Source organism: Pimephales promelas, chromosome 18 (assembly GCF_988280905.1).
Source record: "Pimephales promelas chromosome 18, fPimPro1.hap1.1, whole genome shotgun sequence".
In the NCBI taxonomy this organism is placed as follows: Eukaryota; Metazoa; Chordata; class Actinopteri; order Cypriniformes; family Leuciscidae; genus Pimephales; species Pimephales promelas.
Window position 1 is genome coordinate 22,938,838 of NC_142786.1, and position 14,299 is coordinate 22,953,136.

Genomic DNA, 14,299 nt, shown 5'->3' on the forward strand with positions numbered 1-14,299 from the left:
ATAAATATCATACATCAAATTGGGTGTCTAACTTAGAAGTGGTACCATATTTATAATGAAACCATATATATGTAATAAATAAATAAATATATGATATTAATCATATTAATCATATCATATAATAAAATGTCAGATTTATTTGTTATGACTTTAAAGCTTTATTAAATTACTATGGGATCTCCTTCAATGCTTTCAGAATTTTTAGGGGGGGTTTTTTAACTAATTTTGTTTCTGTAATTTTTTTTAAGTGAACTGTTTAATGAAAATTATAGGGTACAAATTAAGCTAAAAATGACTGTTTTGAACCAGAATTAACTTAGACATTGTTAAAAACATGTTATTTTAATTAAAGTATTTGTATCAAGCAAAGAAGTATTTGTCTTTTATCCAATGTGTGGAATAAAAGGCTCAACATGCCACCTCATTCATTTATAAGATTAAAAAAAATCTGATTTATTTTGACACAAAATCTGTTGCTCCATCAATTTTCAATAAAAACATATCATTTTTTCAGATTTTTTTTTTTTTTTCATGAAAAGCTCATTTTTCTTAGGTTAAGCCTTTAACCCCTTTGTACCCTACGTTTGTATTCTAAACGTCTAACGTTATATATGACAGGTCAGAAAAGGGAGATTCTTATTGATCTGCAGCATCTTCAACTGGCCAAGAGCTCACATTACCTTTTTATAGTAATATTTCAGTTATTTTTGTTAATGATGGAATGCGTTATGATACTATAAGGAAATATGCAGATCTATAATCTGTTTTACTGTTAATTATTTGTATTTAGCAAGCAGGCTAGCTTTTTAAAATGCTTCCGGATTCGTCAATGAGAGCAAGAAGCAGACTGATGTGAAGCGGAGAAATAACACACCTGACGGGACATCAGAGACTTGATTTTCTGCATCGTATAGATGAACAGCAGTAAAACCCAATGTATCCTTTGGTGTTTGTCTGACAAAACGGCGATTCAGTTCCTACAGTGCTACACAGGTGCCATGTTTCACTGTTGGGATCACGTGACAGGTGGCCAGTGCAGCATGGGATATGTAGTTCCTTAGAATTAGCGGTATACTAGGCTAATTTAAAACATGGCAGAAATAGCTACGAGTATTTATTCTATTTATTATATTTATTTAAAAGTGACAGTGTATGGCATTCAGCCATACCAGAATTAGCTACTTAAGCTAAATTTCATCTGTAGTCCCTGGGCAGGAAAGGAAAACATACAATTGACAATCCAACAAATAGCTACCATAAAAACATCACACAAATCGCCTCTCAGACAACAAGTTTCAAATGATTAATGGGTACATGATTGTAGATTTTAACCACAATTTTACTTTATATTTAAAACAAGAGAATGTAGTATGGATCAGCCCATTTACGAAATTTTCAAAAATTTTGCATAAAAAGTTATAATTACGACATTAAGTCAAAAGTCAAGTCACCTTATATAGCACTTTTTACAATACAGAATTGTATCAAAGCAACAGTGATAACATGAAAATAATACTTTGTTTCTACGTAACGTGAAGGACTAAGAGCTTGCTCACGTACTGTCAAGTATAAAAGCTCAAGATAATGTTGAGCTAGCTCAAAAGTCAACATTATGACATAAAAAAATAATAATTACTGTAAGTGGTACTGTAAATATTTATAATTAGACTTATGTCTCATAATTATTCATTTGTATATCATAATTCCAACGTCTTATGTCACAATTGTGACTTTTTGGCATGTTTTTCTTTTTTTTCCCCTTATGGGCTTTTTAGTATAGGCCTACTGTTGTGATGTTATATATTGTCAGCACTTTCTGCAGACAAAACGGTTCTTCTTATGCTTATTTGTTTAATAAATTTTACATTTAAATCAAATTAAAAAGCTGGCATGCCTCCGAGAGCAATTATAGGCCTGTATTTGTATACTGCTTTATAGAAGCCATCATTAGAAATTTCCATATTTTGCATCACCACTTTTTGAGAGATAAATAGGAATGACGAAGTTAGCCTATCTCTTGATTTTTTTTAACCATTTCTAGACTACACTAAAGTGCTTAATTTTGTCTTTAGCATAGAAGACTGGCTGCATTGTGTTGCACTTCAGTACCAACACACACATAAAATGAATTCTTGGAAAAAGCGACGACAAGACCTCATTTGTTTACCTCTCACGGCTCAGAGATTAGTTTACAGCAAATATATGAGCTACCTGCCATAAATATTCTATAGCGTGGGTGGGTGTTTGAGACGAGTCTCTCTAACTGGCTGTTTATGCTGATATGAGCACACATAAGAGAGCAGTGTTTTCCGTCAATAAAGTTCTGATGATTTCCCAGTCAAATGAGGGAGTGGCACCTCCTCTTCCCCCAGGCGGAGAGATGTTGATGTAACACTGCTGCTCTTCTAGAGAAACAGAGGGAAGAAATACGTAGTCATATTATAAATCCACTGCCTGTTTGTTAATAGAAAATGTTTATCAGACAGTCTCTCTGGGGATAGAAGAATACACATCAGTGTTGAAGGGGTTAGTTCACACAAAAAGTGAAAATGATCCCATATTCCTTCAAGCTATAGGTGTACATTACTGCTTTCAGCCAACACAATCTAAGATATATTAAAAACTATCTTGGCTCTTACAAGCTTTATAATGGGAGTGAACTTTATAAACTATAATCACTGGCTTCCGGTAAAGGGCATAAGTGACCTCTGACCCGAAGCATATTATAAACATGAATATTTTCTTACAAAAATGCATCACTTTACTTCAGAAGGCATTTATTAACCCCCTGGAGCCATATGGATTAATTTTATGATGGATGGATGTGCTTTTTGGGGCTTTAAAATCTAAGGCACCATTCACTCCCATTATAAACGGGAGAACCAAGTAACTAGCAAGAAGAAAGTAACTTTGATATTTCTTGAACATTTAAATGTAATATTAATTTACTAGACACTTGAAAAAGGAATCTTATTACATTACTCGCATTACTTAATGAGTAACCCCTATATCTTATATTTAATAAAAAAGAAAAGATTGCAAAGTATATTTTTAAAAACTTTTATTTTCAAATAACAAATGGATGCATCTATGTTTAAAATGTGAACAGGTGCAACACAGAAAACAAAATAGAAGATGTCTGTTGAAATGTGGCATCTCTAAAATGTAATGAGCAATATCACAGAATACACTGCAGTGTGCAAACAATACAGTTTCAAAGTACAAAATGCATACATATTTACATTATGCAAGATAATCGGTGTAAGACGACAACTGTATTTATATATAAATACTCTTAGTTTTTCATTAAGCATGTTGTTGCTACAGAATAAAATCTCAAAGTTATCTTTCTTATATATTTTTTAAAGACCATAAAAAAAATAAAAAAAACAATAAGTGCCCAGCACAAGTTGTGTTTTTCAGATTTTAGGAAGTATAAAAAGTAAGTGTAAAAATGAATAACTGTAAAGCAAAAAATGTGCTTAAATGTGTGACTGAGAAAAAAATGGCAAAAAAAAAATTGCATTTCATCTTTACATCTGAGCACACGTGAATATCCACCGCTCTCACTTCAGAAGACTCAGTGTAGGAGTTTCAGGCACATGTCTGATGACATCATAGATGGTGGTATGCAAATCTCTGACTGAATCGAGCCGAGCCAAAGACCTGCAGGATGCCTGGAAAACAGAGGGAAGAAATAATAAACTGTTCTGGGGCAAAACTGCTCATGCAAAATAGCAAAGTGATTATTTTCTACCTGTGTTGAATCCATTTTCTCAGGTATAGAGACAAATTCATAGATGCCAAAGTCTTCAGTTGCATCTTCATGACCTGCAAATATTATTCAGATTGGTGTATTTATAATACAAAGCTAAATTTAGGCAAGTAATATAAATATGTTTACTTTATTTGCCATTAACTTCTATTGAGATCTACAGTATATTATGCAATGTTTTAAAAGCTATGTGTTTCCATTAGACAGCGTTTGAATCATTTCGTCCACATTTTTAGTTCACTAGCACACTAGTTTACTTTAGACAGTAAGTAGTTTATAATATCCTATTTATTTTCAAAAGGGAGTGACAGTGTACGTGGCCAAGTAAAACCAAACCAGCGAGGTGGAACAAATGTTTAAAGCGTATGCTGACAGAAACCAAGCAGATACGATTATAGTTGTAATGTTAATGGGATTGGGGAGTTTGTTTGTATAGAGAGGCAGTGTACACATCAGTGCTTAACAACACTGGTATATTATAGTCCGAGGCGTGCAGTAAACATACCGGAGCGGTGCAGTCCTCTCTGCTCTGTCATAGGCCTGGAGGACAGAATCAATCCATCAATGATGTCACAGAAATCAATAAATGTGTCATATTTATCACATGCTTGTATAAATTAGAATTATTTTCTTACCGCTTGTAGATGGACTTTATCACTGTAGAAAAATGAAAATCGGTTAAAAATTATTTCTGTCTCAGTAACTGTAGCCAATGTAAATAAGGCATGACAAAAACTAAATTAATAATTAAAGACCCCTTGAAATCTGTAGATATTCGTTTTTTCTGTCCTGAAATTTCGGTAACATTAGAATAATAGACCATCATTAATAAGTAACAATGCAGGAAGCAATGCAGGACTAATGAGAAGAACTACATTAATATTTAAGCTACTACTATTAACTATAGAAGCAAACTTAACTAGTCAGTAAGTGATGTCACATTTAAGAGAACATTTTTTAGAACATTATCATGAATCTGGGATGTAATCAGTCATCTTTTTTACTCTGAATATAGTTATAAAATGCTCAAGCATTACCTTGTCACTCTGCAAGAACTACTAGTGATCTAGACTATTATTTTAAAGTGAAAAACATGTTTTATGAATAACTGACTTTGTTCAAATTACACATTATTAAGTTGATGCCTGAATATTGTTAAAAAGCAGAATGTTTTCATACTTCTTTTGGGATGGCAGCTCTTCCGTAGGAGCACAAACATCATACACACAATGATGACGACTGAGAAGATTGTGATAAAAGTCAATGGAGACAGTGCACTCCCTTCCTGCATATATCTCGAAGTTCCTGGAAACAGATTGATCTATCAGCATTACATTTTATATTTTGTAATAAATCATATCTGGTGTGTGATTTTCATCTTTAAACAACCAAGAACTTGCAATGCATGTTTGGATTCATAGTATACACTGAAAGAAAATGCATGGCCTGTAACGCAGTAAACAATAAGAACAGGTGCTAGCCCCTATTTACTTTCCAGTGGAACAGCTAAACTTAATCACAGGTGGGACAAATTTACTTAGCAACTGGAGAACAAAAAAAACACCTTGCAGTGTGACAATAGATGGAACAAAGGAATAACAAACAGGAGAGATTAACTGAAAACACCAAAGCCAATGACATTTTTTGTATTATTATTATTCAATTATTTAAAGCTTCAATAATGTTGGTCTACTTCAGTTTGATAAGGTCAGAAGAATTTAATAAAATAATTTAAAGGTTACTTAAAGGTAGGGTAGGCAATTTTGGAACGGCTAGCAATAGGAAGCTAGCTTTGACAAGTTACAGCTGCAGACCAGAGATCTCTAAAATGGGGCGTGAACCTCCACAAGTGGGCAGGGTCTCCTCAAGGGGGTAGAACCTCCACAAGGGGCAGGACCTCCACAAGTGGGCAGAACCTCCACAAGGGGCAGAACCTCCACAAGGGGGCAGAACCTCCACAAGTAGACAGGACCGCCACAAGTGGGCAGGGTCTCCATAAGGGAACAGGACCTCCACAAGGGGGCAGGACCGCCACAAGTGGGCAGGGTCTCCACAAAGGGACAGGAGTTCCACAAAGGGGCAGGACCTCCAAAAGTGGGCAGGACCTCCACAAGTGGGCAGGGTCTCCACAAGAGGGTAGGGTCTCCACAAGGGGGGAGGTAAGGGGCAGAACCTCCACAAGTGGCCAGGGTCTCCAATAAGTGGGCAGAACCTCCACAAGAGGGCAGGGTCTCCACAAGGGGGCAGAACCTCCAAAAGGGGGAGGTAGGGGGCAGAGCCTTCACAAGTGGGCACGGTTTCCACAAGGGGGCAAGGTCTCCACAAAGGGGCAGAACCTACAAAAGTTGGAAGGGTTTCCAATATGTGGGCAGAACCTCCACAAGTGGGCAGCCAGGGTCTACACAAGGGGGCAGAACCTCCACAAGTGGGCAGGGTCTCCACAAGGGGCAGAACCCACAGAAGGGGGGGAGGTAGGGGGCAGAACCTCCACAAGTGGGGAGGGTTTCCACAAGGAGGTAGAACCTCCACAAGTGGCCAGGGTTTCCACAAGGGGGTAGAACCTCCACAAGGGGGCAGGGTCTGCACAGGGTCCACAGAGTTGCACCTTTGGTTATGCCTTAAACCTTCAATTTTGAAATTACCATAATTATTTTTAGATGTGCATCAATAGGTGTTTTTGGGACTCCACAAACAGTAAAGACATTTCAACAGAACATGAACTAATATAGAGATCCAAAACTGTAGGTGGCAGAAATCATACCTCTAAATTTGGCCACCACCAGTGTGAACTTGGTCTCGTCCTGCTTCTTCGTCACATTGTTGAATGCTCTACACAAGAACTCTTTACTCTGAGGTAACTCATACGGCTTCACTTCAAACCGCGGCCCAATCATGATAACCTCTGTGTCGTTCTTTGTTATAGAGATCCAGGCGCAGGTGTTGGGAGGGTTCGAGTCCGCATAACACTCAAAAAAGACCATTTCCCCAGGGTTCACTGTGAACACGCCTTCAGTTTTCAGACATTGCTCAGAATTTACTGCCAGGTTATAAGGCCCATCTGAAAAATTTGGTAAAGTAGCAAAAAACATTAATCGTGGTTTGTTTTTCAACACATTCATTTTTTTAATTTCATTGCAATTTTCTATTACTTTGTTTTAGTTCTACTACACTAAAGTTCTAGTGTAGTCTACTATTAACTCTTTCCCCGCCAGTGCTTTTAAAAGTTGCTAGCCACACCACCTACGTTTTTGATCATTTACAAAAACTTATCATTGCTCTGAGCAACGCTCGCTAAAGATCACGATTTAGCGACAATTCTTCGCTCACTTACATGATTCGCGGTGGAGCAGCACGAACGCATGAACACGCACACGCATGGTTAATTGATAATAACATTTTTTATCGATTAAATGTCTTATCGAAAATTAATCGATCCTCGATGAATCGTTGACATCCCTACTTTATTCTGTAACTTATATTGTAAGACAACAGGAAGGTTAAGGAGCAAAATTGAGTAATTTTTCAGCTGGTCATGCGATTTCAAAATGGCGGCCCCCACGAGGGGACCCCCTTCATGTAAAATAAATCAGCTTTTATTAGGCTACTGAAATTAGTCTTTATCTCATGAGTGTACGCGATTTTAAACTTTTTTTTAAAATTATTTTTAAATACTAATGATTTCTTTAATGTTAAAAATTTAGTAAGGAAAAAAAACAGGCTTTACACCTTTAATAGCTTGACCCACTTTCATCTACCTTTGCTTTAATATAAAAGGCGTGTCAGGACAGATCATGTTTAACGTTTGCATTACAATGCAAACAGCAGTTAATTGTCAGGCTGCAGGAGGAACCTGCTGGACAGTGTGCAATAACGATGCAATGATTTACACATGGGATGATAATAGATGATAAATGAGTCAGAACAGAATGACAGATACTCACAGCACACACTGAGCTCAGCCTGCTTGCTTGGCGCACTGCTAATGGGGTTTATCGCCACACAAACGTATCGACCGATGTCTTCTTTCTTGACAGGGTTTATTACAAGCGTCCGATTATCTTGTGAGAATGTATGCCGGTCACTTGGACCAACAAGAAAGTCGTCCTTTAGCCATTCGAACTGTACATTTGTCCCGTGTTCAACTGAGCAACTCAGCGTCACATTGTCCCTGTCTTCCACGATTTCTGATTCTGGGGTCTTACTAATGACGGGGACGGACACAGGCACTGGAAGCAGACAAGACATAAAACTGAGTGCTTACAAGAAAAGAGATTCTCTGAAATATGCGTATATGGCAGCCCGTTTCCATCTCAGAGAAAAAAAACATTAATTGTACGTTTTAATTTGGGCTTTTTATCTTTTAACATGACTTTTTTACTCAATTCTGACATTTTAGAGCATAATTTAGATTTTTTTAAAGTCATAATTCCCACTTTTAAAATCATAGAATCATTTAGATTTAGTTGGTCTTTTTAAGTCATAATGTAAAATCCTATCTATTTAATTCATAATTTTTATTTTTAAAGTTATAATTCCAACTTTTTAAGACAGGATTTCAATGTAGTGTCTCATAATTATATCTTTTAAAGTAATAATTCCAACTTTTTAAGTCATAATCCCTACTATTAAGTCAATTTCAATTTAGTATGGAATAATTTAGATTTTTAAGTCATAATTTCAACTATTTAAATTGACTGTGATAATTTCAACATTTTATGCCATAATTATGACTTACTAGAGCATGATTTCTTTATTATCTGCCAGAAATGGGCTTCCATAGGAATCAGACTTGCATTTGTATGAGAACCCAAGAAAACATTCAAAGGCTCTTACCGCTGACTGTGACCGTTACTCTTTTAGTGACAGTCACTGGTTCGGAGATTTTTGGGAAGATGATGTTGATCTTCAGCTCATATTCCCCCTGTGTGTCCTCATCCAGATGCTTGAAATATAGTGAGACATTAGGAAAATTGAGCTCCATATTGTTTTTCAGCAGCATATTTAGGATGACAGTGTTCTCTGTGAAAGTGACCAAATGAGTGAGACTGGGGTTAGTTTTATGCCAGGTCCCCTGGAACGTTACATTCCGAACATCAAAATGAGTCTCAACTTTGAGGAGCATAGAGTCGCCCCTTTTCCCATGATGCGTGGGCTCCAGGGAAATGTATTCAGAGTCTGTACCTGTTCAAAAGAGAGTGTAAAATGGTGTTTAATGACTTCCCCTGTCAAAAAATATTTAAGATATACATAAATAATTATGTCAGAGTTCAGTCATCACGTCAATTTGGATGCTAAGTCAACATGGATTCCCTTTAAATGTTTTTTCAGAAAAGCAGTTTTAGATTTATGATTAAAATAAGGTCTAAAGAGGTGGACAGTGACAAAGTACATTTACTTGAGTACTGTACTTAAGTTAACTTAAAAAGACTTTCATATTTTGTTCTACAGCATAAATGAAACAGTTATAGCTAAATTGTGAAGTTTGAAATGATCAAATGCCTTTATGTAGCAAATTAACATCTTGCATTTATCGGATTTTAGAACTAAAAAGCTAAACAGCTTTATTGTCTCTTGTGATGAACTTGAAAAAAAATCTAACATTTTTTGTGAGTAAAAAAGGAAATTTAACAAAAGGAAATCACGCCCCTTACACTTAAAAAAATACACTTCAGCGTACTAAAAAAATTACTTATTACGGAAACATACTTTAATTTTTTTTTAAATTCTTTAATTTGCACTAAGAATTTTCTTAGTGCAAACTGAATGTTATGCTTTTTTTACATTTAATTGCATGCATCAAATTAAATTGTATTATAGTTTAAATTTAGAACAGTATTTATATCATTTTTTACCACAGCCATGTCCAACTGATCTGAATCAGTTGTCCAATGTTCAACTGAACCGAACTGAACCATGCCCAACGTTCCCCCGGAAGTGATCTCTCGCGTGTGTACGTCACTCATTGTTTACATAGAGATTTTGGAAGTTTTACCTTTAAGATCTAAACATATTTAAATATACAGGAAATCGCAATGGAAGACGTTTTCGATATCTAAATATGTTTAGTAAACAATGAGTGACGTACACACACGAGAGATCACTTCCGGCGGAACGTTGGAGTTGGACATTGAACAACTGATTCAGATCAGTTGGACATGGCTGTGGTTACACAAGGTAAAAACGATATAATTACTGTTCGTTTTCTCACACAAACCGCTCGTTTCGTGTCTTAGGCCATCAATGTGTACTTACATTTACGAGTCATTAAATCATGTTTAATTTTGACTTCTCTGTGCATGCTCTTTGACGTGGACCCCCTAAACCTGCATTATATGACTGACAGACAACAACGGTTTGACCGGAAAATGTCAAAATTGAAAATACCGTGGAAACAAAGACACCTACATCTTGGATGCCCTTGAGGTAAGCTAAAACATATCAAAAATTAATTTCAAAGTGAACTATCCCTTTAAGTGTGTTAAGTAACAGTCATGAAAGTGAACACTTCAGTGTGGCATTTCATTTCATTAATATTATATAATCTGCACACGTTTTTACAAAAACTATAGCCTACTTTTATTATTTGAAGTACGCTACAAATGCACATTCAATATAATCAAGGACACTATTTGATCACAAGGGACTACACACACACACTGAACTTTCCACAAAGCAGAAAATACCATCTGTATGTACAACATAACGCCATGCTAGGCTTCAAATGCTCAATATTAAACTTTTCGGTCATTTGTGCAGAACGCGACTGCAATGTTTCTCATTAACAGTGACATCGCTGATTAAAACATTCATCCAAATCCGTTGCTAATCCGAGCAGTTTTCCTTCTCCTTTGGTTCAACTGGGCACTTCAAGTAACAGTACAATAAGAAGTTTGCAGAATAAGACATAACCCTCACATAATCTGCAATTCCAGCATGATTAATTAGTTCACACACACACAGATCTGCCTTTGCCCTCTCCGCATGATCAAACCTGCATGAGCAAATATTGACCAGCTTCTCAGAATGATAGTGATTAAACATCAAGTCCTCTCTCATTTGTCTGAACTGGTCGGTGAGCAAACACTCATCACATGTTACATGAAGACCTTCCTATCTCTGATCGCAAAAGTAATGCTCAGATAAAGCTGTAAAGAGAGTGCGCTGCTCTATTGAACTCTAAACTGATATATCTCATTTACTTAAGGATAAGATTTCTTTAGCATGGACACAGTGATGGTGGGCTGCTTTAACTGACAGCTGTTAATCTGCATTAGGTTGCTAGGCAAGGCAGTGTGGCAGCAGGCAGGTACAGACAGTTTCACTCCTCCCTCGCTCTATCGCTCTCATACCCCTTCACCACCCGGACACGGCCCTCTCCACCCTATTCGCTTTATCGGCCAGCTGACAGACAATGTTATGCATTACAATAGACAACTGTGTGGCTCGTGTTGTGTGCTAAATAATAAATAAAGACACCCCTATTGCACGCACAGAGAACCAGAGGGCAGGTTCAGTGGAAGTGAAAGTGTGCATGACTTTATGGCACACTTATCACACTCATTGTGTGCTTGGCCTGTTCTGGTCTTATTGTCTCCAAACAAGGATTATTTCGGGGATAGCAACAGCACAATTAGACCACCATAACAAAAGGCATTAGGTATTGAGCTATTCACACCAACAAGCAAACCATCAACTTCCAAAACACAAACAAACACTGCTATATTTGCTGTTCACATCCCATGACAGTCCAGTACAGACATTTGCGCTGTAACCAAAATGCACATAATGTGTGGACTGGAAAATGAACAAAAGCCTGACTGTGAATAATCCACTAAGCCTTGGATGTTTGTGCATGTGTATTTTTGAAGCATCATGTGAGACAAAAATCAAAATGTAGGAACTATCTGTCACAAGAATATGAGTGTATAATTATATATATATATATATATATATATATATGTATGTACTGTGTATATATATATATATATATATATATATATGACACACACACACACTCTATTTTCATGTTTATTTATACTTAAGGAAGAAGGTAGACGGATATGTTTTATGATTATTTATTATGATGATGACTGCTGACATTCAGCAACACCTTCCTACCCACCCTTATACACATATTTATTTTTATCGTGAAATATAATATTGCATATTTGTACAATCTGTAAAAAAATATTGGGGATTTATTAAGTTTTATACAATTTATTATATAAATATAAATAATAAATAATTTAATTATATATATAATTTTATTTTGTGTATTAATTTAAATGGATTTATGAAAACAGTGATTTTTACAACAGTAATGCATAGCACAAATATTAAGATTATGACCATTTGTGTTTATGTTAATGTTATGTTTAAAATTAATTTAGCACACAATAATAAAACTATAATGCCACCACATTTAAAAACATTGAACATGAAATCATACAGATTTGTTTATATAAAAAAATCCAAATTCAATTAAATTTAATACAATAAAATAATTAATGTTTTAAAATATCGATTTGTTTACTTTGGTCCTATAAAATGAAATGGAATTGTGAAAAATTTAATTTTAAAACAAAAAAAGGACAAAGACTGACAGTCACAGTAGGAATCTATTCCATCGAAGTTTTCAAAATGGAAGTGAAAATGTCCGAATGTAGGAAGTCAGAATTACAGAATTCAAATCAAATCAGTTTTAGTCTTTCAGGTTCTGTACCTGACAATCTTAATGTGCAGAGAAGGATGTTTTTGCTGAAAGTCAACACTCATCATCATAATAAATAATTAAAGGTGTCAATCCACCTTCTTCCTTAAGCATAATAACTTTAAAGTACATTTTAATTAAAATAATAAACATTTATTCTACTGCGAATTTCAAAAATGTAAATGTATTTATTCAGATGATGTCCCAAACTATTGGCTTTCTCTTAATGGCTCAACGTCAAATTTTTGGCCAAAAATGACCGTGAAATTGTTTTTACTGAAAGTTCAGTGAAAGTTGTCAAAGTCAGTCAAACATAAAAATCATCTTACCAGGAACGAAGAGAAATAAGATGCACGTCAGAAGAAACATGACGACTCCAACACATTCCATCTCTGCTAGAATCTCCAGAAGCTGTGTGACAAGAAAAGGGAACTGGTGACAGTATTTGCCAGGGAAATGAGAGAACCTAGTCTAGGCCCCGCCCACGTGCCATTTGGACACACACACCTGGACGAGCTTCCAAAACACTGCTGTCACCCTGAGGGCCAGAGACAGGCTCACCGACACACACTCACTGCAGATGAACACAGCTTAAACACACAGTATCAGATGATCTCAGAAGGGAAGTTCTCTCAAAGAGTTGCGGCACACACTCATACTGCTACAGGTGTGAAACCAGCGCAAGTGAGAGACAGACACACGGATATTCAGTGCAGACGCATGCAAAGTTTCATCTGAAACCAAGCATGACTCAGGAAGACAATGTTTTCAGGAACTATCACACACATAAATAGCCATGAAGAGACCTAAAGGTGTCATTTAAGTCCACAGCAACTATGAGTGTGGAAGCGCTATCGAAAAAAAGGGCTCATAGCCCATTATTAAGACTAATGTGTCATTGATTTGCATCACAGGAATAAATTACATTTTAAAATACACTGGCCGGCCCCAAAAAAATTCAGTTTGGTTTTAAATAGGCAAATACTTAAGAGTCTATGACTGTCCCCAGAGCCACACCTACATATTACGTAATTGCCACGGACCAATGGTAGTTTGAAGGCATTTACCAGCCAAACAAACTTATTTTGGCCTTATTATCGGATGCCCCTCTTGATGGAAATAACATCACAACACTTGGAGGTGCATACATTTTTAGTCAAGATCTTGTATTGACAGTGCAAGAGTCCAGCACTCTGTAAAGTCTCCTCCAGCACATCCCACTTTCAATGAACTCAGATGAGCCACTTCATGTGTGCAAATGATTCTTCATGCTTTCTTCCAAATATTCTTTCAATTTGAGCCTGATGAATCCTGACGTTATCATCCCAGAATATGGCCTTCCAACATGGTTGTTTAAGAAATGAAAAGCTACACACTTCAGCAATTATGGTTAAAAGAACAGTTCCTAAACAGAGAACATGTTAGAAACATAATAATCGTTGCAATAATGATCTAGTCATAGACTCTGAAGCATTTGCCTATTTAAACCCAAACTTTTTTTTTTTTTTGGATTGGGCTGTGTATATTCAAATAGGAAACGGTTCATTTTAATGATCAAAATATTTCACTGTATCAAATAAATGCAGCCACAGTGTTACAATTAGCCTTTTCAAACTATTTATTAAAAGCACTGGCTCATAAGAGTCATTTGTGCCATTTTTCGCAGTATACACCCTCTTTATTGCATCACATTTAACACAGATCGCAAACTCATATTCACAACCTGGGTAAAAATATGTTGTTGTTTTTTTGTGCCGCTGAAGATCGGTGCAAGAAACACTGGTTCATTCTAACTATCACAGAATGAAATTTAA

At 36.1% G+C, this 14,299-nt stretch overlaps 2 protein-coding genes across 4 annotated transcripts in view; both read right to left on the reverse strand.

Moving 5' to 3' along the window:
- vps50 (VPS50 EARP/GARPII complex subunit) overlaps positions 1–1,021 on the reverse strand; it is a 151,363-nt gene extending 150,342 nt beyond the window's left edge. For both annotated transcript variants that reach the window (XM_089123160.1, XM_039680886.2), the window contains exon 1: positions 875–1,021. In XM_089123160.1, coding sequence (XP_088979286.1) covers positions 875–907 — 33 coding nt within the window. In that variant the 5' untranslated portion in view covers positions 908–1,021. The remainder of the gene's footprint in view (positions 1–874) is intronic.
- A 2,025-nt stretch (positions 1,022–3,046) lies between these two features.
- Positions 3,047–13,206, reverse strand: hepacam2 (HEPACAM family member 2). 2 transcript variants are annotated; one of them, XM_089123162.1, is made up of 9 exons: positions 12,815–13,206; positions 8,609–8,794; positions 7,717–8,001; positions 6,537–6,833; positions 4,955–5,080; positions 4,411–4,432; positions 4,281–4,315; positions 3,758–3,831; positions 3,047–3,677 (listed from the first exon to the last, which is right to left on the reverse strand). In XM_089123162.1, the coding sequence occupies exons 1-9, from the start codon at positions 12,873–12,875 to the stop codon at positions 3,567–3,569; spliced, it is 1,197 nt and encodes a 398-aa protein (XP_088979288.1). In that variant the 5' UTR covers positions 12,876–13,206; the 3' UTR covers positions 3,047–3,566. The 2 variants fall into 2 exon arrangements, with proteins under 2 accessions (XP_088979288.1, XP_088979287.1); XM_089123161.1 differs by having other exon boundaries at positions 8,609–8,956; positions 12,815–13,205.
- Positions 13,207–14,299: the final 1,093 nt, after the last annotated feature.